General features: G+C 47.4%; 2 protein-coding genes across 5 annotated transcripts in view; both read left to right on the forward strand.

Annotated features, from left to right (window-relative positions):
- The window catches only part of LOC126522597 (hepatocyte growth factor receptor-like), a 566,006-nt gene that overhangs the window by 113,085 nt on the left and 426,809 nt on the right, over positions 1-26,112 (forward strand). For all 4 annotated transcript variants that reach the window (XR_011895240.1, XM_055066486.2, XM_072288826.1 and 1 more), the window contains one exon: positions 10,636-10,783. The gene's annotated coding sequence lies outside the window, so the exon portion shown is untranslated. The remainder of the gene's footprint in view (positions 1-10,635; positions 10,784-26,112) is intronic.
- On the forward strand, positions 18,818-25,112 carry LOC126522594 (uncharacterized). Its single transcript, XM_050171365.3, has 2 exons — positions 18,818-18,990; positions 22,561-25,112. The coding sequence occupies exons 1-2, from the start codon at positions 18,961-18,963 to the stop codon at positions 24,781-24,783; spliced, it is 2,253 nt and encodes a 750-aa protein (XP_050027322.1). The 5' UTR covers positions 18,818-18,960; the 3' UTR covers positions 24,784-25,112.

Below are 26,112 nucleotides of genomic sequence, written 5' to 3' on the forward strand. Positions count from 1 at the left end.
ATACAGACTCCTTAGGTGTGGTGAAGGCCTTAATGTCACCCTAGAAACATAAAAATCCTGTACTTACTGAGGTCTATTCCGACCTGTGCAAAGCTTATCTATCTAACCAGCAAATCATCATATGCTGGGTACCCGGCCATAGGGGAATCGAAGGTAACGTTTTGGCAGACCAGATGGCTACGTCAATTACACTCCCTGCGTGCCTCATAATCAGAAAGTGGTTTTGGCACGTAAAACCCCACAATTTAATTTTTAATTACACTCCCTGCTGTTAATAATACTGCCTTGGTGCCTCTCACAGATCTGAAACCTTACATACGAAAGAAACTGCGAAACCACTGGCAACGCATGTGGGACGCGGAAATAAATAATAAACTGCACGTTATTAAGCCGCAGTTAGGTTTTTGGCCCTCCCCAACAAAATCTCGGCGAACAGATGTCCTATTCTGTCGCCTCAGAATAGGACACACATTTGGGACCCATCATTTTCTACTTACTGGAAGTGAACCTCCAACCTGTGGCAGATGCGGTGAGAGGCTGACCGTCCTCCATGTCCTCTTGGAGTGTCGGAAAGCTGAACCTGAAAGAAAGAAACATTTTCCGCTAGCATACCGTTATTACATCCCTCTGCACCCGGCTATGTTTCTTGGTCATGAACCGCTTTTTAACACCAAGGCAGTCCTCGACTTCTTAAAGGATGTAGTTCTACACGTTATAAGCCCATTAAATTCGTAGAGCATCCTCGCTCCAGAGGATGCCGCTGCGATAATTGTTTTGAATAGCACATGCCTCCAGGCCCTTGTGTTTCAAGGGCTCTAAGGAGGCAGTAGTGCTCTAGCATATCTTATATAACCTGATATATCTTTAGACATCATATCATCCTTTTTAAATGTGTCTTATTGTTCATAGTACACTTCATAAGCCATCGCCATAATCTTATACAGATTTTACGCACTTTAGCGCTACCATTTTTAAGGCCCCTCTACAGCCACGTCACACCAACTTCATAGTACTCATGATTTCACTGCAAACTAATTAACACGGACATGGCGCTCTTTGGCCATAGCTGGCCCTTGCGCCACTAAACCACACACACATCATCATCATCATCATCATCATCATCATCATCATCATCATCATCATCATCATCATCATCATCATCATCAGAGATGTCGTCTTACATGTTATTAGTCCCATGAATTCGTAGCGCCTCCTCTCTCGAGAGGATGCCACTGCGATAATTGTTTTGCGTAGCACATGCCTCCAGGCCCTTGTGCTTCAAGGGCTCTAAGGAGGCAGTAGTGCTCTGGCATTTCTTATAATCGTGATATATTTTACCTATCGTATCATTCTTTTTATATGCATCTAAATTTTAATAGTGCAAGTCATACGTCATCGCCATAATTTTATCATACAGATTTTACGCACTTCAGAGCATATATTTTAAGGCCTCTTTACAGCCACCTCACACCAACTTCATAGCAATCATAATTACACCGCACTCATTACCACAGACATGGCGCTCTTTGGCCACACCTGGCCCTTGCGCCATAAAACTCCACACATCATCATCATCATCATAATCACTAAATTTTCCGTCTCCTACGCTAAAAAAACATGTCTGTTACGCATTGCTTCCCTCGCGGCAGCAACAAGTGAAAAGAATACTGCGCGAAATAACCATTTTGTTACCTTTTAGCTCCGCGCACTATGAGATGTCTAGTTAAAAAGACATGTTTCAAGCAACGAATTCTGTCAACACTGCCGTACTTTTTTATGTGCCACGTGTGCTAATGAAATACTTAGAACAGTGAGTCGGATAGAGATACAGCAGTTTCCATATTTACGCGAGATAACGTGCCGGTGCAACGGAAGTGGGTATCATTGTGTTAAGTGTACAGTTTGGTAAGGGTTGTGAGCATTTATGTAATGGCGTTACATTCCTTAATCGCCAAAAAGAGGCCAGGATTCACGCATTCGTGACATTTTGCGACCCCAGTGGGTTTATCGTTGTGAGCGTGCACCGCGTGATTCAATTCATCAAATGATGCACGAATATGTTGTTTTACTGGAACGGCCATTAAGCACTTGACAATGGGTTTCCTGTGTCCGTGCGTTCCGTTGCGCAGTCAACGACAGCCATCGCCAGTCGTTACTGTGACGTCGTCAGGCTTGTCAGGCCGTCTGCTCAGCTTTATTCACGCCATGGGATAAAAAGAAGTCCGCCACCACCGATTGCGCTGCAGACAAACAGATCCCTAGCAGACCGGCTTATGTCATACGCTTTTTGAGCCTCAACGTAGTGCTTCTGAGCAGATCTCACATTCTGCGCAATGAAACTCTAAATCCTGACTATATGCATGTATATATAAAGTCGCTTCATAAGTTTATCTAAAGCACGCAGACCTCCTGATAGAAGAGCGCATGATATTCAACAACGGTTTCATTATTTCAACGCATTATGCATGCAAACGTGAACACGATCGGAGGGTGGTCATTAAAGAGCTTGCGTATTTAAGACAAAACTTTGACAACAACCGCAACTGGGATTTGAACTCATGTATGTATCTGCGGCAATGTCCATTTCAGAGCCTGACGCGTTTAACACTGCCCTATCGCGCAACCTTCTCATTTGAAAATTTGTGCGAGGTGTTGAACCCAACACAGACTCTGATAGTTGTGACGTCCGTGCATATATCTCGGAGGCCGCAATTAGCGCTGCTATATCGGACGGGAACGATGTTTTATGCATCGCAAAGGAGCTTTTTTTTCCTTTGTTTTCTTTTTTGTTAAGCTGGCTCTACAGCAGAGATCAGTGGTCTCCAATGTACTGCCCACGCGCCGCATCCGGCCTTCGGAAGGCTTCCGACTGGCCCGCCGTGGTAGTCCTTCCGATGACAGCGGTTTTGAAGCGGGCTGTTTTTACCCGCAAGACCTCTACTGCGCTCTATGTCCGGTGCGCTGCGCTATATTAAGCTTGATAACGGTACACCAACATAAGCATAAGCACTATGCACAAAAGTTAACAGGGATTAGCAGAAATACCAATGTTGCTGTAAGAACCAAGCAAAACAAAGGGCCCTTTGCAAAGCTTGGTGATGCTTCACGGACAACCTCAACGTCTTGTAGACAAATATTGGCTTCGTACAGATAGAATGACTCTGAACAAGCAAAGAAGAAAACTTACGTGGAACAAGTTTCTTGCTCTGCGCCCAGAATCGTTGCTAATGTTTAATCATTTATATTCGCTAACTTTTGTTTAGTCCTGTATTGCCCGGCCCTTGACACCACCAGCTGTCTTCAATCCGGCTTTCTGGCCAAAAAAATTGTAGCACCCTTGCATAGATGCTTATTCAAATAAAATTGTGGAGACCTTCCTCATGTAGAAATTGCTGTAGTAGCTTAGCAAGCTTACCGTCTAAGAGCCAATGCCTACAACAGTACGTCGGACCCGCTCGTAGTATCCCTCGCAATCCAGAGTGATATGCCTCGTTACCAGGCAGAGCCCCAACAGGCGCTGGTTGTCCGCTGTAGAAACTGGAGCAGAGCACACCGGATGCTTCACGCGGTCATCAGATGTTGGACCTCAGGTCTAGCTGATGGATGACGTAAGAATACGTAAGGGCCGCCCTATCCCGCATTCTCCGAAGAGAGACTTCCTACACCCAAGAAAGATTGCGGGGTACGGAGCAGACAGACGGAATGATTTGTTGACTAAAAGGACAGAAGCAGGGTAATTTCTTTTCCTCGATGAGATGGTGGTGCCTGCGGTGAGAGCAGCCCGCTGCTGTCGCAGTAAATGAGTTCCGCTCCAGAGGAAATCGCCTAAGACTGCTGATTTTTTGTTCGGGCACTAATAAACTTGCTTTTGTATTCCATGTCGTGCCACATCGCGACGTTCTTATCGTGATACTTCTGTCTTGCCGCTGAGCAGTTTCCTTTCTTTAATTTTGCTTAACTTGTCGGGTTTAAAGGATGGTAAATTGGTTGTCCCGTGCCTTTTACACATAAATGCGGATAAAGTAGTAATCCAGAATAATTCCCTAAATATCTTCCATACAGCGACTATAGCTTAAACTTGCTGGTGGATTGTCACAAGAAGTGACATGGTACAAAAAAGTGCTCTAAATTCTTCTGCACCGGTTTTCCCCTTCGCGATACAATATATTTGCGGTTTATATTTTCCAGCCACCTGAAGATGACAGATTTTAAGCAACGGACACAGTTGTTAAAATTTAAGTGTGTACTTTAACTGTGCGAAGAGTATAGTTTATCTGTGAGAGCGTGAGAAACCAATCGTTTCCTTTGCGACACAATAGAGTCCCCGTTGTAAGCAGCGGCTGACTATGTTGCACCATCGTCGAGGGCCTTAATTCGCAGGATGCGCGCTTGTTTTCACAGGATGTCCTGAGACATTATGAATGTAGGCTTCAGCTCTTCATGATGGCTTTGTTTTCATAATTTCTTCGGCGAATCTCACTGTATACAGTGAGATTCGACAGTGAGTCGTAAATAGCTCGTACGTTGCTACCCCGCACTTAGACGTCCTGACATTTCTCCTCAGCTTATGTTATTTCGGCGAGCCTTCATGAGGGCGGATCTACATCCTGTAGGTACGCTCTTCCCGCGCAGTCGCGCTTGCTTGTTTCTCGGTTCGGGCTCGTCAATACGTACTCAGTGCTTCCCAAACTTCGGCTCGGTTGCCTCCTTTCTGTACCACGCAGTTGAAGCTTCTTGCTAGCATTCATTACTGCCGTAAATATATTGCGCGTGTGCGTGCAATCAGCCGCCATTCAAGCGAGAATGCGACGCTACGAATTTCAACGACGGCATGAACTCCTGCTCACATGCTTGCGTATAGCGTGCCTCCGTACAATATCGGCGAATAAGATGAAAGCCCTAGAAAGCAGAGCCACTCACTCACGATGAACAGGAAGCGTGTGTGTCGTTCGCAGCCTCGTACGCGCCTCTGCGCGAACGCACAGCCGAACACGGTTTCTCCGCTCATTCTCCGAGCTCAGCTATACGAGAGGTCCCGCTGGCACACTGCAGCCTCTATGAATGTTGAACACGTTCCCGCGCTATGTGCGGCTTGATTTGCGGCGCTGACTTTGAGCGGAGTATATGAGCCGGTGCCGCGCGAGTTCTGCCGGTAAACTTGGAACTTCGTTGTGTTTCCACGATTCTGGGGCTTCCCGTTGCACCTTTCATTTCGCCGCGCACGTGTCTCGGCTTGCGTCTTCACCGAAAATAGGAAAGAAAGAATGCGCAAGTGAGAGTGATGTGATTTCAGCGACATAGGGGGCGTTCCAGTTCTGACTATAGCCTCAAAGGCGGTCTACTTTGACTCCTCAGGAGACAGCGTCGCGCCCAAGTAATGGAACGCATTTGAAAGACCTCTCTGCGACTTGACGCCTCCTCGCGTCGGCAAAACAAGAAAAAAAGAAAAAAAAAAGTTAAGAGAAGCACACATTATATCCGTGTTTTAACGGTTGGTGTGTACTAGCGAACCAATGAAAAACACAGCGTAGCTTACCTTATGTACATAAAGACAGCGTGAAGGTGTTTTTCTGTGCGCAGACGACCTTCCCGTCGAGTTTTCGAGCAGTCTGATCAGCCATCATCTTCTTCTTGGAAAGCCAAAGTAGCCTGCATCCTTTATGGCTTCGATGCTGTCTTCACGAAGCTGTCTGTTTTGACCTCTTCGTCTGAAATGGAACGAGACCTAAGATGGCCGCTGTCCGCTTAGCCGTCTATTTACCCGTCTACAGCGAGTTTTGTAACCCAGCAAGAGTTTCACAAGAGCAGCGCTGGCTGCAATCCGAGACGCCTTTTGATGAGTCACTTTCCTTAAACGTTGTAGTGAACGTATTTTTTCGCATATTTTAGCACATCATATATCAGACTGCGTCAGCTTACGTCTGCTTTTAGCGCAAATTAGGGGCGACGCGACTTCTCCTTTTCATTTTGTTTTCTAGAGCAAGAATTTCCATACGACACGCCGACTCACTGAAGCAGACAATCGTTTAATAACGAATTCGAAGTGTCTGAGAGATGCTATGCTACAGAGATTCGATACAATGATGTAGTTCAGATGTTCCAGACGATGTAAGTGTCGTATGTGTTCTGTGTGCACCATTTCATTTGTAATCACATTCACCTTGAGTTTAAGCTATACATGCCACCGGGTAGGCCTTTTCAGTTTTCATTAAAGAGTCTTTCTCTTTCTATAGCGTCCTTTAAAGTCACTTTTGTACAACACCTGATTGCAGTATATACAGATTGCACGCTACACTCACTCAGTCTGTCAGCAGATAGCTGGACCATGTTGCTTTATTTAAAGTAAGCTCTTTTGTAAATAAGCCGGAAGAACTTAAGTGATTTCCGGGCGCTCTCTTTCCACTGCAATATTTCTATCTTAATGTTTGTATGAAAATTAGAATGCTCTGTCAATAAAATTAGGACACTACATGTTGTTGAAAATGTTTAGCCCTCCTTCAATACCGACCGCTTGCGTGATATATTCCATTCAGCAAGACATTCATGCATGCCGCGGCATTTTCTTGTTCGTTGTACGGAGTAGCTTGAGCCTCAAATAAAATTCTTTTGAGAGCGCCACCCTCTGGGGCTTTATTCTGAAATGTCTTGAAGTACCAGAAATTGCCCGAAGAATCTTCTAGGTCCCCATTCCTCTGGTTACTTAGCTTCACAAAAGCTAAGTTGCTCTAATCAAAGACATTGAGCGGGATGTGAAGAATGCACAGGACGGACAGCGTATGTTTGATTCCTGTCCATAATTAGCGCAATTAGAGATATTATTACTTACATTATAAGATTACTACGGAAACTGTAGTCATAAACTAATTAGATAAATATATAATGTAGTAATTCGTATATAACTATAATATTTAGAATATAGTAATTAAATCAATCTGAACCGACCGGTAATCTTATCCACCCTCAGTGTTGTCAGGCGCGCGGATATCTGTAGCTTCGCAATAGTATTAATTGAGACGGCGTTTTCGACTCTGGTTTAAGAGCTTCTATATCGTCCACGCCTTCCGCCACGCTAGATTTTCGTGCACAGCTGAAAGAAATATATACTATGACTATGACATGGATGTGAAGAATCTTGCCTAAGAAGGTTGCGTCATAGCTAAAAAGAGGGGTCATGTTTTTTTCTTTTCTTTCTTTTACTCATCTGCGTGGAAGCACTCTACAAGATTGCACTATGGCGAAGCTAGTCTTTCGACGATCCTGTTCACCGGGAGGGAGGGCTTTTCCTATGTATTCGGCTTTATTAACCACGCTGCAGAAGAAGACGCAGACAGAAGACAATAGTTGAAATTTTGGACGGCGTTACGGAACATTTCAACTCAGCCGTTCAAATGAAGAATATATATATATATATATAGTAGTGATTCGGATGAATGAGAGTTGATGCTATGTTGTGCTACCCGTGATAGAGCACGGCTGAGAAATTAAGAATACAGGAAGGCAATTCGTGGTTTAAGGAGTGGTGGAGAGTGGCACAAGGATTTGGCACTTGAGGGAAAGGTGCGGAAAGAGTGAATGACGCTGTTACGGACAAAAATTTTTTGTTTAAAGAGAGAAATGAAAGTACCTCGTATCCTCTTAAAAACGAAGTTACATTGCCAGAGGCACGGCGAAAGCGTGAGATTGATGCTGACGCACCAGATGTGAGCCTGAAACACCGCCCTGGTGTTGCGCAAGAAGTCGAATTATTCTTAAGAAATTCTGACTCCTGCAGACTTTATCGGACTTCGCTGCTGGCACTCAAAGCGCGTTGTCGATTGCACTATCGTGCCGCTCCTTTGATCTCGCAGAGTAACTGCAGGTTTGCTGGAGCCTTGGACGGAGCTTCTGATAGGAGTTCGTTCGGAAGGAAGGAGTGCCTCGCTAACACCGTGCTTCTGGGTTATGCTTTGTGGAAAATTCTGTGCATCCATACAGCCTAAAAAAATCTTAATGAGGTAAACGGATGCAGTTTCTAACCTCACCCCCCAATCACTACCTCTTTACTCGCTGTTTGTGCTACCATAGATAATCAAGTCTTAGTAAGTGCTCCCTCTGCTAAGCAGTTACTAGGTTTCGCAGACGAGTTAGTAAAAGGTACTTCCTAATCTCACTCGTGGTCTAATATGCCCTTTAGGGGCAGTCTTGATGCGATCTGTAGATAAACTATAGTTTATATAATTATGTTGGGTAACTAAATATGTGCTCCGTTGCGGCGCAGATATGTCCAGACAGAACGTTATGCAATTTCATAACTTTGTTTATTGTGCTATAGCGTTGGAGGGCGTTGCAGTTTAATGAATCGATCATTCCATATCTCACTCATACCATTTGCAAATAAAGGAATTTTATCAGTTGTAAAAGAAGTAAAAGGGCTGCAGGCGTTCTGAAGCTGGTTTCAGAAACAACAAGAAAGTTGCAGTTTCACCCGAACGGCGAAGTATTGATTGTGATAATAAATTATTATACAGCTATGTAGAGTAAAGTTAGTAGTCTTATCAGTCGTATAAATCGCAGTAAAAATCGCTTACTAACTAAAATAACAAACATGGTGTCACACGCGCGCACAGGCAACCATGAACAGATCTCACTCGATGGTCACGGATGCTCTCTGTCACAACGCTGGCGTAGTAATATATGGTACTGTTATAGGAAGGAAACCGAAGAGAAAAGTGCAGCGCCGTAAATGTATCTTGCTGTGAGGACTCCTCAGCAGCACTGCACAAGGCAGGGGCAAGGGCAATAAAAGAAGAGAACAGGAAGGAGGCCTCCCCAGTCGAGCTCGGCAAAGCTGACCGAAGAAGGGCAGCTGCGGCGATCGAATGCCTACGTGCTACCTTTAGCTTCAATGCGTCTCCGAAACTTGAGATTACGCGACCTCCAACACTAAGCGCTCGAGAACACAGCACACACGAAGTCACAAGCCATCTCGGCTCACCTTGTCGTTGCACCTGCCTCAGATTACCTCCAAGATAGGGCGCTGGCGGCTATATACAGCCGCGCCACCCGGAGCAAAGGCTTGGTTAGAATTTGAGACGCTCGGTCACTTGCCTGCATCCTTAGCCCGCGCCAAACCCCACGCCTCCAGCGTCTTTTCCACACGATACTGGGTGAGCAATGGCGGGGGGGGGGGGGGGGGTAGTGTTCGAGGTTGAGGTGACGAAAAAACACATACTTTGGCGGGAAGATGCCGCGCATCAAGCCACCATCCTTCTCGGCTTGCCCTCTCACACTTTCACTCGCACCTGCAGGATACATGGACCTTATATGGAACACCACGGCGACGCCCACGGCGGAAATCGCCTAGAGTATCCCTACAATTGCTATTGCAATAAAATGCTTCTAATAAGATTACTCGTGAGTATATTCACGTAGTCGAAGCCATGCATTATAAAATAAAGCGCGTTATGCGTAATTCTAAATGACCCCTTTTGAGATGTTTTTATGCTTCGGCTAAGTGGCATACGTAGAGAATAGACGGATTGTCTTCTTTGACTGCAGAATTGAATGATAAGTCAGTGATAATTTGTATCGCAACAGTGTAGAGGTTTGTTGAACGTTGTCGGCCTTTGCTTTCTTACGTTATGATGTACCTATACGTTTGGCCTTTACGTAGGACTACGTGCCCTAATGCTACACAGGGGTAGTTGGACATCACTGGGAGAGGCCTTCATCATGGAGGGAACATAAATATATGCATATATGCTGTTGTTCTTGTTGTGGATGGTAATGATATATCTTAATGATATATGTACGGTAGGGTACACCCTCTAAAGATTCTTAGTGAATTATATTGCACATTGCCTTCAATTCTTCTTAAAAGTGATTGTGAAACGATTACGAATTCCATTCACGGCGGATATAATGTCAGATGCATGCGAAACTGTGTGAACGTAGTTGAACGGAATTCATGCCGCCAACTTTTGCGGAAATGAGCAATCCATTGACATAGGCAGCTGTGCCGTCACAGACGACGAAAACCAACCGCGAAGTGCTTTTCGTGTACCACGACAGGACAGGACATTCCTTCATACCTCGTCAACGTGGCAAATAACCGCACGACGTTGCACCTTCATTTCTGTGTTCATGCAAAGAAACGCAGTTTTTTCCAAATCAAATATGATGAGATGGTTAGTTTGTCCGCGTACTTGGAGATGCTGTAACTGGTACTTAACGGTGGCATGTAAACGAAAACGTCACATATATAACATACAACATACCACTTGCTAATACAAAGCAACTTGAAAAGCGGTTATGTCTCTCAGCCGTCTTCAGGCTTCGGGAAGATATGGCTATAAATTGTGTAGACTTTTCCATTCTGATGAGCACAAAATACTAAAAGCAGAAACTATTTTCCACCTTAAGCTTTTGAGCTTACACGAAGCCTTTCACGAGTGAACCTTAAAGAAATGGATAGCAAATAATAATAATAAAAATACTAGAAGGAGAGAACATGAGGATTGAAACGTGAGTTGTTGGGGAGCTATCGAATTTTCCGGTTCCCGGCTCTTGTTTCCGTCCCTTGCATGCGAGGCGCTGATGACGGCCTCTCTCGTCCGACAGGCTGACAAATGACGTCCTGCTCTGTTCTCTCGACAGGGCGCCTTGTCGACCGCGTGGCGGCACTTGTGCTGGAGTCAATGGGAAACGGAGGAGATGCCGCGGGCGACCACGACAACGGCTCATTGTTGTTCCGTATAACGCGCCTGCGGCGACGGGCCCTGTTCGGCGCATAGACGGAAATGTGGTAAGAAGAGAACGCGAGGCTGACGCCATTGCCCTGAGTCGGCTCGGGCTCGTGGATGTATATATAGGGACGGGACACTGCGCGACGCCGGACGCAGTTTCAAGTTCTGGTTGATTGATTTATTGATTAGTTCAGTCACTGATAATTTCTCGGTACGTAGATCTAATAATAATTGCGAAAAATATCTGCTTTTTCTGCTGTCCCTTGATCGAGTGATTGATTAGGTGGAGTGGTGCAAATGCTGGTCAAATTTCGTCGCCAATTTTTGTTTTTGTTTGATTGTGAAATGAGGAGACAGAAATGAAAGGAGGAAATGAGAAATCAGAACACACGTATACGGTACGTGCACGCACGAAAGCGCTTGTGCTGCTCTTGAATCGGTGGCAATAGTAGTGGACGCGTAAGAAACCTGACGTCACGCGCACGTAAATACACTGCACAGCTGAAGAACAACAAGCAGTTGTAGAAAATGATTGGATATGATTGAACGAAAATACACTGAGTCAATTAGAAATTTAGGGAAGCGTTGAGATACCTGCGCAATCGGGGACACAACTGGACAACTATAAGGTTAAACTGCACATGATGGAAGGTGCATATAAAAACGAGAATAAAGTATCTACTTAGTTAGTGAGCGAGAACCACCAATTAAACAGAAAAAAATACTTAATCAGAAACAACATATAAAAGCTTTCAGAGCTCTGGTGTTGTGTCTGTGCAGCAGTCCGTGGTCGAGCACTTTCTTCCCTAAACTGTGTTTCTATCATCAAAGCCATGCAGTGTTGATTTCAATACACTTCTTGATCATTCATCAAAGTGCTCCCATAAGTGACTGCATTCACAACAAAGTAGTGTTGCACGACATATCTGAATATACCCGGTGCCTGCCTTTCCATGTTTTAATCTAAATCTGAGAACTAGAAGCGCTAGAAAACTAAGCAGTTGCGGTCCTTGGGCTCTCACTCATGTAAAGTTATACCCCAAGGTAATACTTTTTAAAAAAAGGAGAAATAGTCTCGCATTACTGTGTGTGTGCTGTTTTTTAGATATTAGACTCTGTCAGCTAAAAGAAATGTGTTTTGCACTGCAGTGCATTTCTATCCTTAGATTATGGTTAAAATGTCTCATATAACGCTGCTTCTCTTCGCGTTAGTGATATCTGACGTCACCGTTATTTTGTCACACTTGCCTTGCGATTGAATTGATTTAAGGTTCTTCGAAGGAGGTTTGCATTATCTAGCATAGAGCTTCTGTATCTCCTTTTGCATCTCTTGCGAATGATAACTTCTAATGAATACGTGAATCAAGCTACAACTTCAGTTCAGCGAGCAGGTTTATATTGAACATATATTGAAGCAGTACGATGAAACGAAGGCAGGGCAGCACTAGTCCAATTACACGTTCGATGTGAATAAACGGTGTGAAAAATTTGATTAACTGATTAAAATATTGAAATACTCCACAAATCTTTCCGCCATTTCTCCATTTGGTTGGCACATGAGGAGGTATTAACGACATGAAATGCAGATCCTAGTGAGCGTGCTTATACCATGTTTCAAGTGATTGTGCTTGTTGTCCAGCCGAGAAAGAAAACACATGACGACGTAACAAGGGTGTTTGAGTTGACTGACACGATGTGCACATGATAAGTAAGCACAATGTAATTCGGCAGAGTTATGATGTGAAAACTACAAATTGTGTTATATAATTTGAGTAAAGCTGTTATTCTCTTGAACCCAAGTGGCTTAGAAGAATAGTACTGCGTTCATAATTTGCTGTGACATGGCATACGCATGTGAACAGGAAGCGACAAAGAGGCGTTTGAGGTGAAAGAATCACTTAAAAGAAATTTTAAAAAGCAAGGAAGAAAATTGTTGTAGAAACCGCGAAATATGATATTCAATGTGAGCGAATGTCTTCTCCGAACAACGCAAACCAAGTTGACTTATTATGAGCGATACTCCCGAAGTTTACTGCTGGGCTTTGATGACGACGTTTGATGATGGCGTAAATTATCTTCGGCACGTTTCGGTTGATGGCGTGACAGCGTGGCGTCGGCTCCGTCGCGATGATGAAGGTGTGGCGACAACAGAATGACGGCGAAAGAGATGACAACGCCATAATAACGGCGGGCGGCGTGAACAAGACAGCACGGAGGCCACATTACTACGGCGTGACGATCGCGGGGCGACGATGAGAGCGCCACGTCTTCCTCCAACCGTTCGCCTTAAAATCGTGCAGCACATAAGCGCTGTGGCAGTCGGTCTAGGCGAAACCAGATGAACCGGCAAGATGAAAGAGTACATCTTGACAACAAACGCGCAGCGGACTTTAGCGACGAACGCTCTCCGAAACCGCCAGTCCAGCAGGCCGCGGAGAAACGCGAACAACGCCACCACCATCAAAACATCCATACGCCACAAAGAAGAATAAGAACTTCATTCAGGGAAAAGGGGAGGCATCGATTAGGGAGCTCGCTGTGGACGATTCTCTTGGTCCAGGGCTTCGCTGGCGTTTGGAGCCACCAGGACTAGTTGGAGTAGCGCACGTTGCCCCTCCAGGGCCGAGCTGGCAAGGTGCGCCTCCCACTTCTCGGCGCGCGTTGTTTAAATGCGTACGCGCTTCTGTGCCTACTCAACGAGGAAACCTGCCCGTTACGTAAGAGGAACCGCTATAAAGAAAATAATGTATAAAACAAATTTCTATGAAGGCTTTGTTGAGAGATATGGGGATGGTGGAATAAAAGTCATCTCTAGAACCGCATGTAGAGATGACTTGGTGCATTGTAGACATCAGGAAAGTTCCCATTTTGCGAAAATTTCATGCCGAGCAAGCCACATCACCGCTGCGTTTCGATGGTCACGAGATGCGCCTTCGGTATAAGCGTTCTTTCACATACCGAAATGCCGCCGATCTATGAGGGTTCATGCGCTTCACGTCGCGATATACAGACAGATAAGCAGTCAATGACTTGATAAGGATGATAAAGAGTGATGAGGGATTATATGGGCCTCATCACGCTTGATAATGAATCGACGCGGATGGATAAGGTGCTAAAGAGCGATAAGGGTTTATAATGATCGGCTCAATTCTTATAATGTTAATAAGCACTGATAACGGTTGATAAGGGTCATATGAAGTTCTATAAGGTTGACAAGGACCGATAAGAGTTAATAAGGGTCAGATCATGTCCGATAAGGTTGATAAGGACATATAAGGGTTGATAAGAATCGTATCGAGTCCGATAAGGTTGATGAGGACAGATAAGGGTTGATGAGGATCAGATCTAGTCCGATAAGGTTGATAATGACTGGTAAGGGTTGATAAGCTTTATTATGGTCAGATTAAGTGTCATAACATTGATAATGACACAGTGCGGCATGGATAATGAGCAAGTGGCACAATGCTTACACATACTTAGACAACTTCCAGAGGAGTTTCTGCGTGTATTTTTTGAATTAATGATTAGTGAATTAGTGATGCTTGTGTGATTGTCTCTGGCGGTCGTAACGAACAGACCCACGAATTGGGAAACAGTGTGGCTTGCTCGCTGTACCACAAACTTTGGTACACAAAACTTTGACGCAATATCAAGCACGTCTCAAAAGGCTCGGCTTTCGGCCACGAATGGGCTCCGCAACTCGGTTGTGCGAGATCACGTGCCTTCAGCGGATAAAGCCCGGCCACGATACAGGGCGAAAGAGCCGGAGAAAGCTATTCGGTTCAAAAACAGCATGACGAAGAAAACAAAGAGATCATTTTGGGCGTCGCGGTGGAGAAAGACGCAACCCAGAGGAAGTGGAGCTCATATTCTGCACGCATGGTGAGGAGCGATTTGGCGCAAATGACTCCTCCCCGGCGCTCAGGGCGCTTGAGGAGCCAAGAAGTGATGCTTACGGCGTTCAGCAGCTCTGTGTGGCTTATGGCCATCTGGAGTGCAGGCCGTTATACCTTCAAATGCAAGCAGTTAAGATGGCTCGGTGGCAACTTCGCGACGAAGCTGCCGCAGGGTTAGCGGGCTCTCCTTCTCTGTAGCACGTTGTCCGTCTCCTGTCTCCTCGGTGTTTTCCTTCGAGATGAGAGGCTCTTCCACATAGAAACCTTTCTCGTATAATATAGTTGTATAATTGTTGCACATAGCGGGATGCACTGCAGGAACCCGTTGTCTATGAAAGAGTGCTCAGCGCGTGACGTATGCGAGAAGAGAATCAATAAATAAGGAGAGATGTGTAAGTAAGGAAGTTCTTTTTTATTGCGAGGGAAAAAGGAACTTTGTTCTAGTAAGCGTCTACTTACTGCCTCATGTATACCCGAAATTAACTAATACAATATTCTGTACAGAAAAATGTAAACTGAACGATGGATGCGGAAACTCCAAACACGATAGACAAATCTGATTTTGCTGTAACCATGAGCACACCACATCGTGGTGCACTCAATGGTCATAGCGTCACGGGTGGTAAACGTCAAGGTATATAAAGGCCGACGGTGTTACCTTAGACCTCAGTTCCTGAACAATCGAGGCGCGACGCCTGCAACGCCGCTAACGGCACGTCTCATCGCGCCAGCGTCAGCGTTATGAGGCATTTTCAGCACAACGCTAAAACTTGCTATCGCTTTCGATGCTTCGTGCTTCGATCAAGGCTGGCGAATTTTTTTTATTCTAGGGCTTAACTTTCTTTGCGTACCTTCCCGGACTTTCCTGACCGTGGCTACTGGCTCGGTGCTGCAACTGTCTTGCCTAATAGCTCACAAGTGAGGTCACTAATAGCTCACAGTGATGTCATTGAATGGGCAGAGTATCGGGCTGCTGTGTTGAAGGAATCTGATTCGATACCCAACCGGCATACCAACTTAGATCATTCGCTATGTAAAAGAAAAAAAATCAGTCACGTGCGCGATGCAGGGGTCGTATCTCCGCGCCCCAACGCAGCAGCCAGATGCCCTTAACCATAAGGCGACAATGACACCTTTCACAACGAAGCCGTATATAGCTGCCCTCCGGTGGTGGTCGATGTCCGTCCGTCTACGCGTCGCCTCGGCACGAAGAATTGTGCGTCTGCTAAGAATGGGAACCAACTTTTGTGAAGATCGAGATATTCACATTATGCGGGCACCCGCACACTACTCCCTTCCCGGGAACGAAATCACGTCCAACCTGGCTCGAGAACTGACGGACCGAGCAGGTGACACGCAAATACTGGGAACAAAGAGAGACCAGACGACCAGCTTTAACGAGATCACCAAATGCTCTAAAGTGGGAAGGGGCCATTTGCGCCTTGGCACACTCCTCGCTGAGTAGACGACAAGCGACGGCAAGGCGCCTCTAACAAACAGATACGTATCCGAACCAGGTGGACTACCACTGCAACTACCCGGACCTTTACACGGATAGATGCAGATTCTGTCAAGAAAGGTCGGGCCTACAACATATGGTTTGGGCCTATCCTTAAGCACCCACACAGAATAAAACACATAAGATCAGAGAGCGGTGGGAGACCGCGTCGCTCAGGTTTGCTGGAAGACCAACTTAAGGCAACCAAGCAGGCCGAGATGCCGCCAGAGTCCACAGGCTGAATCCGTCATCTAGGTAGAGAGGTCTAGGTCTGTTCTGCTGTTCTAAAGTTTGTTCCTCCTTCTCCGCCAGTTTGTCGCAAGTTCTCTGTAGCCCTCAATCTAATGTAGGGAACTTGGAAAATTTCATACTGAAATTGGCCGCTAAGACGACTATATCATTACGCTGAATTTCATTTACTTGTCCTAATTTGTTCACAGTGAAGTTGTAAATATTGTGGAATTCCCGTCTGCCATGCGGTGGTACATGCACACATCACTACTTCATAAAAGAATAAGAGTAAATCACTCCACAGTGAAAAGACGTATTCTTTGTCTGTGTATTTCAGTAATAATAATAACATACAGAGATGCGTCAATTGAGGTAAAACTCACCACAGCTTCACTGTTCGTCCTTCACAGATTGGAAGGGCTGATAACTTTTTAAGTCTTTACTGCTTGGCAGAAAAGGCACTAGCCCTCTACAACAGATAAGATATAGGTGTTCCTATAGTGTGTGCATCATTGCACACGTCAAGTCGAAAGGCGGGCTAGTACACACACTTATACCGAAGTACAGCGACTGAAGGCGAGCGGCTATCCTGAATCCCTGTTGTATGCCTTGACTGGGGCTTTCTTGCATGTTCTATTGCACCCCGGAAGCTCGATTCCCACCAGAGGGAAATTTACGAAGTTTTCATTTCAAAGCCATTAATTTACTCTTTTTTACAGGAATGTCCCTGAGAAATTTGACGTCAATCCGAACATTCTTGACATATTTTTACTCTTTGCGCCGTCATCCATTTTTGGCATCAACGATCAGCCACGCCGACTGCGCCAGCAGATTTTCGCGTAATTAATTGGCCATATAATGGCTTCGCATTAAAAATGCGCCGACGGCGCAGAGACTAAAAACACGTCAAAATGCTCGGATTGACGTCAAACTTCTCAGGGAGGTTCCTGTAAGCAACGGAAATCAATGGCTTTGACAAGAAAATCTGGTAACTTCTGGTGCGGGCGGGAATCGAACCCGGGCCTTCTCGGTTCGAGACGACCACGCTTCTCCGACGCAACGGCGGCTTCACGGTTTTGGTTGGCTAAAGATGTGGCCTAGTGCGTGTGCCATTGGGCAAGTGATGGCGCAGCCACTGGAGAGGAGGTGGCGCGACGTCGCGAGTGTACACAATAAAAATTGGAAGTGGCTTAGCTCAGGTATGCCAGGATATACGTAGCGAAAGCTAAGGCATAGAATGGTTAGCCTTGGTGAATATTGATTGCAAGTCCAGGTTAGTCTGGTTGTCTATCTATGTTGCGGCGTTTAGCCAGTCATTGGGCGCGCTGTTCGTCTGTTTCCTGGGCGATACGTTTCTTCTTCGTCTCGTTCCGATGTCGATTCCGGGCCTCCTCCTGCTTATCAGAATTGTCGCCGTCCATACTGCCGCCTCAACCGTGGTTGCGGCGCACGCGAGCTCTCCTTTTCAATCCTCCGACATGTTATCAGGCATGCGACGCATGCTGGCGAAGCGAGCGGAGGCTGCGCAATGACGAGGAACGCGGCGTGACGTCATACTAAACGACGGCTGCGGCTGGCGCGGCGCTGCGCAGCCGCGGAACACCTGTGGCTCGGTGCTACTAGTGGCGCATGCGCAGTAGTGACTAGGGAGCGACAGAGAGATAGAAATATCCGCGGCGAGGCGCGTGTTGTAACGTCATGTGCCTCCTCGGAGCACCACCACGGCGACATCGCAAGTTCGCGGCCAGTAAAGCTTTCGCTTTAAAAGCCTTAATGTCGCTGCTTAGCGGTCCTTCGAGTTATGAACTGCTCGCGGGCATGCGAGCGCGTTGAGATGCTTGGCCTGTGTTGATATGGCCTTGCTGAGGCGCAGTTAGAACGCAGGCGAGCGCTTGCGCTGATAAGGAACGCTCGACAAAAAAAAAAATTCCGCCAAATGGACTAAGACGCTTTCGCATTGCCACACGTAAAAAGTTTTAAGCGTCTCTGACGAACTTTATTTAACCAAACGCACTGAGCGTCTCTGCAAACCTAACACCATAGAGCTAACACTCCATACGCAGACCCTACGTGGCCGTTGATACCGAGGCAGTACGGCGGCGCCGACTGAGCGAACGCACCTCGAGTGTCCGCACAGTTGTTATCGTAACGAAAACCGAATTCCCATGTAGACAGCGCGTTTTGACGTGCATGGCTTGACTTCGTGGCGTTTAGGTTCTTCTTCTTCTTGATTTGGTTTAGTATACTTTCAGTGTATACGTCGTTTGGCTTAGCAGGCGAAAGCAAGAACAACGAATTAGTATTTGCAGTTATTCAGTGCATGCGTGGATTGGTTTAGTATACTAAATAAAAAAAACGACGAAGAACCGAAACGCCGCTAGGTCGAACCTGTTGCGCAAGAGTGACGCAGCGTCTCGAGAGCGGGTGAACCTCGTGAATCTCGTGAAGCAACCTCGAGGCAGCGAGCCAGGCGTGCTCACGCGGACGCACAGATGCTCGAGTCAAGCGCGCGAGGCACGACGCAGCGTCCGGCCGGGCCCGATTCCAGGGATTTCGCCTAGCGCTGCGTCCGAAACCTGGTGGCGGCTGATCTCCGCGGTCGGTGGTGCCGATGGACCTGAGGCAGCGCTCCGACGAAAGCGTAAGGTCCTTCCGTATACCCTTCGGCGCTCGCTGCGACGACATTTTTTTAAACGCCTGCAGCGGAGGTTGTTCAGTGGCTATGTGGCGCTCTGTTGCGAAGCGCAAGGTCGCGGGTGTGACTATCGGCTGCGAGGGCCCCGTTTCGAGGGAAGCCCGACGCGAAAGTGGTCGTTTACTGAAATTTGGGTGCCCGTTAGAGAAAACCCCATGGGGGTCAAAATTAGGCCGAATTACTCGGCTACGATTTCTTAGACCGACTGCTACTTAGTGAAAAAAAAGGAGAAAATGGCATATGCTCTGTAACCGCCGTATCCAATAATTAGATATTCTGAACATATGAAATCGTATATAAGAATTAATATCCCCATACATATAGAAAATATGTAACATTGCATATCAACTTTGGACGTGTGGATTTCCTTAGTGCTTGGATGCTGAACCACATGAATCAATCAGTCCGGTTTTCCGATATCCGTATTATGAAAATGCTGGTTTATCTATGCACGTAATTAGGCAGTTTTAGAAGAGCGTTGCCGTATACCGGCTGTCACGACTGCGGATGCGCAGAGTCCAGCCGGGGACGTTACAGGCTTACCGTAATTCTTTGTGTTATGCTGTGCTTGCGCAACAGCATTGCAACATCTCGGCTGCCCGCTTCGATCCTAATTTGTTCGTGGTACTTGTTCTCATTCGTGATAGCGAAAAAATAAATGGCAAAATCAGCCATCACTTAGCTTCGTCTTGCTCTGAGGCAAACTGTAGGCGCTGTTTGGCGGTTGTGATTCAGATAGGTTGTTTTGACAGTGCTAGGCCTATAGAGCGGCCTAGGCCTAGAGGGTGTCGCGCGCTGTCCCCGCCCGATCTCGGAGGCCTTCGACGCGTAAAAGTTTCGACTTCCATAGACACTATTTTTGGCTCCGATGGCGTCCCTCTACGCATAGCAGTGTCACAACAAAGAAATAATGACTAATCGATGACATATTTTACCATTTATTTCTGGCTGGTACTAGGGAGAACAAGTACCACGGATGAATTAGGATCGAAACGGGCAGCCTGTGATGCCATTTCGCTGCGCAAACACGGCATACGGCAAACCATCCTGGGAAGCTTAAACCGGAGTCTGCTAAACTACGCGCATGCGCAGTCGTGGCAAGCGATATACAGCAACGCTTACAATATAGGGTAACTGGCAATAAATGCACGGACATAACGGAAGCACGCAGTTGCGTGAACTTCCCGTGTCGTTGCTTTAAACAAATTATACATTTCTTGGCATCATGTGCAAGGGTGATTGTGCCGCCTTTGGTGTGATTGTAGCTCAGAAGTTTCGTGGTACCATTAAGTCTTAAGGTTAGAAAAGCTCGGGAGAGGCCGAGGAGGACTGATTAGTTTGGGACTAGGGCAGAGACTGACATTTCTTAGTTGATAGTAATCGCAGGTTATGCAGATTGTGCCAAAGGTCACATCTAGGGAAGGGCTAGTGGAGCTTTTGACATTGTACTGACCAGTTTGTTATACTTCGAGTGGCACATAGCGACTAGTAAATGTTCTATAAATTGTAACTAAGCTAACCCAGTCAAGATGTGTAAGTATACTTAAGAATACGGTGTAGCGCAGTTACTGTTAAAGCTGGGCGATGTACACATAACAGGCAACGTCGCTTGTTAGCTTGACAATAACAGGCAACGTCGCTTGTTAGCTTGTTGTAGTGGATTCTTCGTGCAGCTGATAACCTGGTGAACGCGATATGCAATGCAGAGCAATGCCAGAGGTTTGCGTGAAGTACTTCACTTCACGCAAACCTGAAGTACTTCCCTACTGGAGCAACGGCACAAGAGTGACAAAAGACCCAAGAAACGTAAAACTGACCCCACGTTCTTATTTCCTTTGTTTTTGCTACGCTTCTGACTTAGTATGTCGGACCAACTAAGCCATCAACTTTGCTTTGACTCTTCGCTTATACACCAGGAGCATGTACATGTGCATCGGCACGTTTGCTGTCCTCGTAATGTTCACTGTTTATTATGGTCAGGGCATGATGTAGACAAACGCAGGTAAGTTTAGCGTTAAGAAATGACAACGATCCCGCGCGCGGTCGCATGTTAATAAGGGGGGGGGGGGCGCAACTTGCCTGAACGCTCGTGTTCTTAGATCGAGGCTAAACAACACTATGTGGTCAAAGTTAATCCAAGGTCTCCCGCTAGGGCGTGCCTTGGCCATAATCAGACCGTGGTTTTAACCCCTAGTAAAACCTGACAACTTTATTATAATTTAAATGCTGCTTACGTTGTGCATGAGGAAAAGTATTTCTGATGAGTGTGCACTACGCTACAATGCCTTCTCTGGCATTCAGTACTGAGCTAGAGACGGAGATGGCACCCTGCCGTTGCATGGACATCTCGTGCCATGTCACGGGCACCTGATATTGCGCTTTATTGGCCGAAGCCAACAGTACCTTCCATCTCAATGTGTCACTACCGTCAAACTGAGCATCTGTGTAGACAAGCTACATCGCGACGCCACAAAGGTGTGGCCCCGCTACTGTCAGTTACGTATAGGCAAGCAATGTTCGAGAATCTCAAGAAGCACGTGAACTTTCCCGAAAGACGAGATGAGTATACCCCGTTTCATAGATAGCTGGTAATGCAGGGAAGACTAGAAGGGCTTCTCTTATTGCTCGAAGCCGCGACCAAGAATAGCGTGTTACACGTGAAGAGAGATAGAGGCACGCGTAATGAAATCCGATGTTAACGCCTGCTGATACATCTATGTCACAAAATATCACGCACTCACGACATGGAACACGTCGGAGGCGGAAAAGTATTTAGTACTAAACTAGCGGCGGAACCATTTCTACGGCAAGCGGCCACAGCGCATGATCTGCACTCGTTAGCAAAACATAGTACACCATATACTGGAACAACATAGGCGCAGAACATAGGTGCACAACATAGGTGCGCATAGGTGCACAAGAAAATGCATAATTTTGCATGAACTTGCGTCTACAACTTGTAGTTGTAATATTCGAGGCAGTTTATTATTTAGAAAGCGTCGCAGATCAAGAAAAACTGCTGCAAAATGCGACGAGTGAGGCAACTGTATGAGTGCACTACGTGCGTAGTTTCTGCAGCGTTGCGTCCTGTGTATGAAACGGACTTCAGATGTGAGCAATTTTTCGAATGTTACTTGACGATTAATATTCTTCAAGCAGCGAAAGGGTGAAAGGTTATGAGTAATTTTATCCAGTCTTCCATTTGTGCTTAGGAGTAATTTTATCCCGTCTGCCATTTGTGTTTACATTACTCGTTGCCGGGCACCTTTGTTTAAAGCGTGCAACTTCTCGGTAGACCTCTAAAACACGCACATTAACGCACATTAACGTTTCGCCTTTGCCATGTATATCTGCCGAACTGATGCGAACGCGCGTGAGCGCAAGCTTGAACGCACGAGGAGCGCGATTTGCGGCATAGCTGTACACGCGCTGCTTTCAGCACGCACTGTAAAGCCGCACATTATTGCTGTGGTATGTGAAGAGAGGTGTACAAGCACGACAGGCGTTTGTCCCCAGGTCTGCGAGATGGGACCATGGAGCGGCCGACTGCGCGAGTACGCCGCCTACCTGGTTGGCAGTTATCCCAGCCTGTGCCCGTCCGTGAACCAGCTCTTCTCGAACCTTCGCTACCTGCGAAGCATCCTGAGCCATCGCCGGGTGGACCACGACAAGTCGTGCACGGCCAGCGCAACCGAAGGCTGCTTCCTCATCGCCGAGCTCTCCCTGTGGAATGAATTCCTGTGGGTCATCAACTTCGAGCTGCGCGAAGTCAGTCCGGGACGGCTGGCCCTGGCTTGTCTACGGGGACGCGTGGTTCCGGTCGCCTCCAACATGCAGCGCAGGCACTCGTTCGTGCTCGTCCACTGGCTACTCATGGAGCATCGGTGCATCGAGTTCGTGGAGCTGTGCGAGTCGCGCATCTCGCAAAACCATTTTCTCTTCCGGGACGGCCTCCGGCTGAGCCGTAACCTGCGGCACGTCAAGCTCTGCTACTACCTGCTTGACGACTACCCGCCCAGGGACCTGATGGACGCGCTCCGCTCCACCGTGGCCACGCTCGACACGCTGGAGATCGTGAGTGTGCGCTTCTCGAGCGTCGGCATGCACATGCTCTGCGAGCTGCTTGCCAGCTGCGAAGCCTTGCGCGCGCTCGTGTTCCTCGAGAACTGGATCGACGTTCCCGAGATCGAGGCGCTGATGCGCTGCTGCGCCGCCCACCGCAGCCTGCGCAAGATTCACGTCGACGAGCTCTTCGTCACGGTTGACGCCTGCTACGTGCTGGCGGACCTGTTGTCTCGCAGTGCGGTCATCGATGAGCTGGTAGTGAGCCGCTGCGCCCCGGGAGCGTACGGGTCGCCCTACGGTTTCGCGGCGCTGTTCGCCGCAGTCGCCAACCGGTGTGCGCCGCTCGAAACGTTCGAGCTGTACAACTTCGAACTGAACGAGGTGGACCTCCGGGACCTTTCCAGGGCACTGAGCGGCCGAGCGAACGTGAAGAGACTGACCATCATGTGCACCGCCGCCTCCCCGGGTCTCTTCTTGTCCCTCGCGTCGGTGATCTCGAACAACGCGACGCTCACAGAAATTTACGTCAGCGGCCAACTGGTGCCTAGCGACAACTTTGAACACATAGCGAAAGCGATCGAGGGCAATGTGACATTGAAGAAGCTATCATTCAGCCAGGCGTGTCTCAGCGGCGATGACGCCCTGCCGCTTGTACGCGCCCTGTCGGTCAACTGGACTCTAGAGCTCCTTAGTCTCGGTACGGTAACACAGCCGGGATTGGCGAATTTCTCAAAGCAGGTAAGCGACGGAGAACTGAGAAGCAGGATAGAGTTCAACTGCTTCTGCGCGGCGACCGACGACCTAGTCGCATGTCTGCAGCAAGGCCCGAAGACTTCGCACGTGATATTTGAACCATCCGTTTCTCTATCCTGGTCTCAACTCCAGGGACTTACCCGCGGACTCTGCGGGAACGCCTACCTCTCAAGCATCGCGGTCCGGATGAACGGAGTGATCGACTCCAGCCTTGCTGTCCTGCTGTCCACGGTGTTCGCCAGCTGTCGCTACCTGCGTGACGCACAGCTCTCCTTCGCCACGGAGACATCCGAGGCCGTGACGCTGCTGAGGGGGATCGCCAAGAGCCGCAGCCTCGGCTCCCTCATGTTCGGTGGCTGGACGTTCGATTACCACGCGGCGACTGCCTTAAGTGACATGCTGCGCACTATGCGTACCCTTAACCATGTCACGTTCGACGCGGTGTCGCCAGAGTCCGCCGTCTTCTTGATGATGGAGCTTCCGCGAGGCCTGGAAACGAATTACACGCTCCTCAGCGTAAACGACTACGAAAAGCGCGACTACGAACAAAATGCGTTCGAGATACGTGATGCGCTGCGGCGCAATCTTTCTCTGCTGCAGCACGCGACGCGGTTCGTCGTGCCTCCGTGCTGCAACTCCAAGACGGCGGCCGCGGCGTTTGAGAAGGTGCGTGAGAGCCGGGCCCTACTTGCCAACGTGTCGACACTGGCGGGCCTGACCGAAGCCGAAGCGGCCGAGGCGATCACGCGACGACGACGGTACCTCGACACGAACTTCCTGGCGCTCGCTGGTGTCGTCAGAGATCGAGTCGAGTGCTGCCGTGACCCAGCCGGTGGTGACCGCTCTCGACAGCTGGATGACATTGACTTCGATAGCTGGATGAAGATACGGTCATACCTGAGCATCGATGACGTCTTGTAATAGGTTGGACTGCGATGTGATGGGGGCTTCCACTGCCGCAGGACCTGTATCGGGCTGCATTGTGCCTCTGTGTCGACAGCATTGCATGGCAATCCGACATCAAGGCCAACAGTTTGGAGACATCAAGAGATCCAGGAAGTGCAGGACTCGGTGCACACCAAGGGAAAGCCGTGGTGTTAAGCGTGGCTTCTTGGTTATGACCGCTGAAAAATTTTCGCCTGCGATGCGGGATAAGGAATATTCGCAGGACGCAAGATCTGTGACAATGTCCTTGCTTCAACGCGAACGCGGTTGGCTCGCGGCATTGCGCATTGCACGAGCAGAGTAAAGGTACCCTGCTCTATCTAGTCTCGGAATTTTGCTTTATATAGTTCCTAGTACGAAGGAATGTTTCTCATCTGCGTTAAGTTTCAGAGATGGTGTTTGAAATGTCAATGAACGCGCCACCATCAATGCTTTCCTTTTCCAGCTTCTTGTTCGAATTGCCGATTGAGGCCTAGATTCATTTTTTATAAGTGACTGTATATAAAAAAATTAGGGATCTTTTTTTTTGCTTTCAGCCCTTCTTGGCTAGAGAACACCAAGATGTAGTGCAACATGACGGTATTGAAGAGTGCGCCCACTTTGTTACCTGTCTGTGGCGCCTGAATCGGAGTTGACGCGTCATTGTACTCTAGATTTCGAGGAAAGCAGTAATACGGTCACTTACAAATGCCACTAAAGAGAGCTAATATCGATGAGGGCTCCCGGTGTCGGTGGAGAAGGCACGTTACGAAAGGAATAATGAAGGTTATTATTCCAGCTCAAATTGAGAGACAAATAAAGTTCGTTAGGAAAGGCGATGCGTAAAAGCCCAGATAGCGAAGTTCAGTCAATGTAACCTAATATGGAAGAGTAGTTGGTGGCGTAGATGTATCTTGTTCTTGTTGTTCTTTAGTGAGATGAGTGAGTGAGGGGATCGGCCATGAATAGGGCGGTGAAAGAACTGTTATCAGTTGTCTATTCAGGCAGATAAGGTGAAACCAAATAAGTATCTTCTAAATGTGAAATAAAATGTCTACTACTACATATATAGATGATAAAACATCTAAGCATTAGAGTAAAAATTTTGCGCCCATGAAGTAAAAAGAACAAGTTTAGCATGCAATTTTTTTGTCTCCCGCAAGAAGTTTCAGAGGGCTTCACAAACGTTCCTGTGGCTGTAAGCTAGTACGGTAGCCCCAACGGTCAAATAGCCTCTCTTCTTTCCTTAACTCCCTTCTTTGCCAGTGCCCATCTGGAGGAAAACTGTATTCGCCTGGTGTGGTACAGAGTGGAAGGGCACTGAAT

The sequence above is a fragment of the Dermacentor andersoni genome, chromosome 6 (assembly GCF_023375885.2).
Source record: "Dermacentor andersoni chromosome 6, qqDerAnde1_hic_scaffold, whole genome shotgun sequence".
NCBI classification, from domain to species: domain Eukaryota; kingdom Metazoa; phylum Arthropoda; class Arachnida; order Ixodida; family Ixodidae; genus Dermacentor; species Dermacentor andersoni.

What these genes read in the sequence shown, in the direction of transcription:
- LOC126522594 (XM_050171365.3), top strand. Translation starts at nt 18,961, where the DNA reads ATGGACCTGAGGCAGCGCTCCGACGAAAGC. An exon ending in GGCAGCGCTCCGACGAAAGC is followed by an intron (nt 18,991 to 22,560) that starts GTAAGGTCCTTC and finishes GTTTGTCCCCAG; the next exon opens with GTCTGCGAGATGGGACCATG.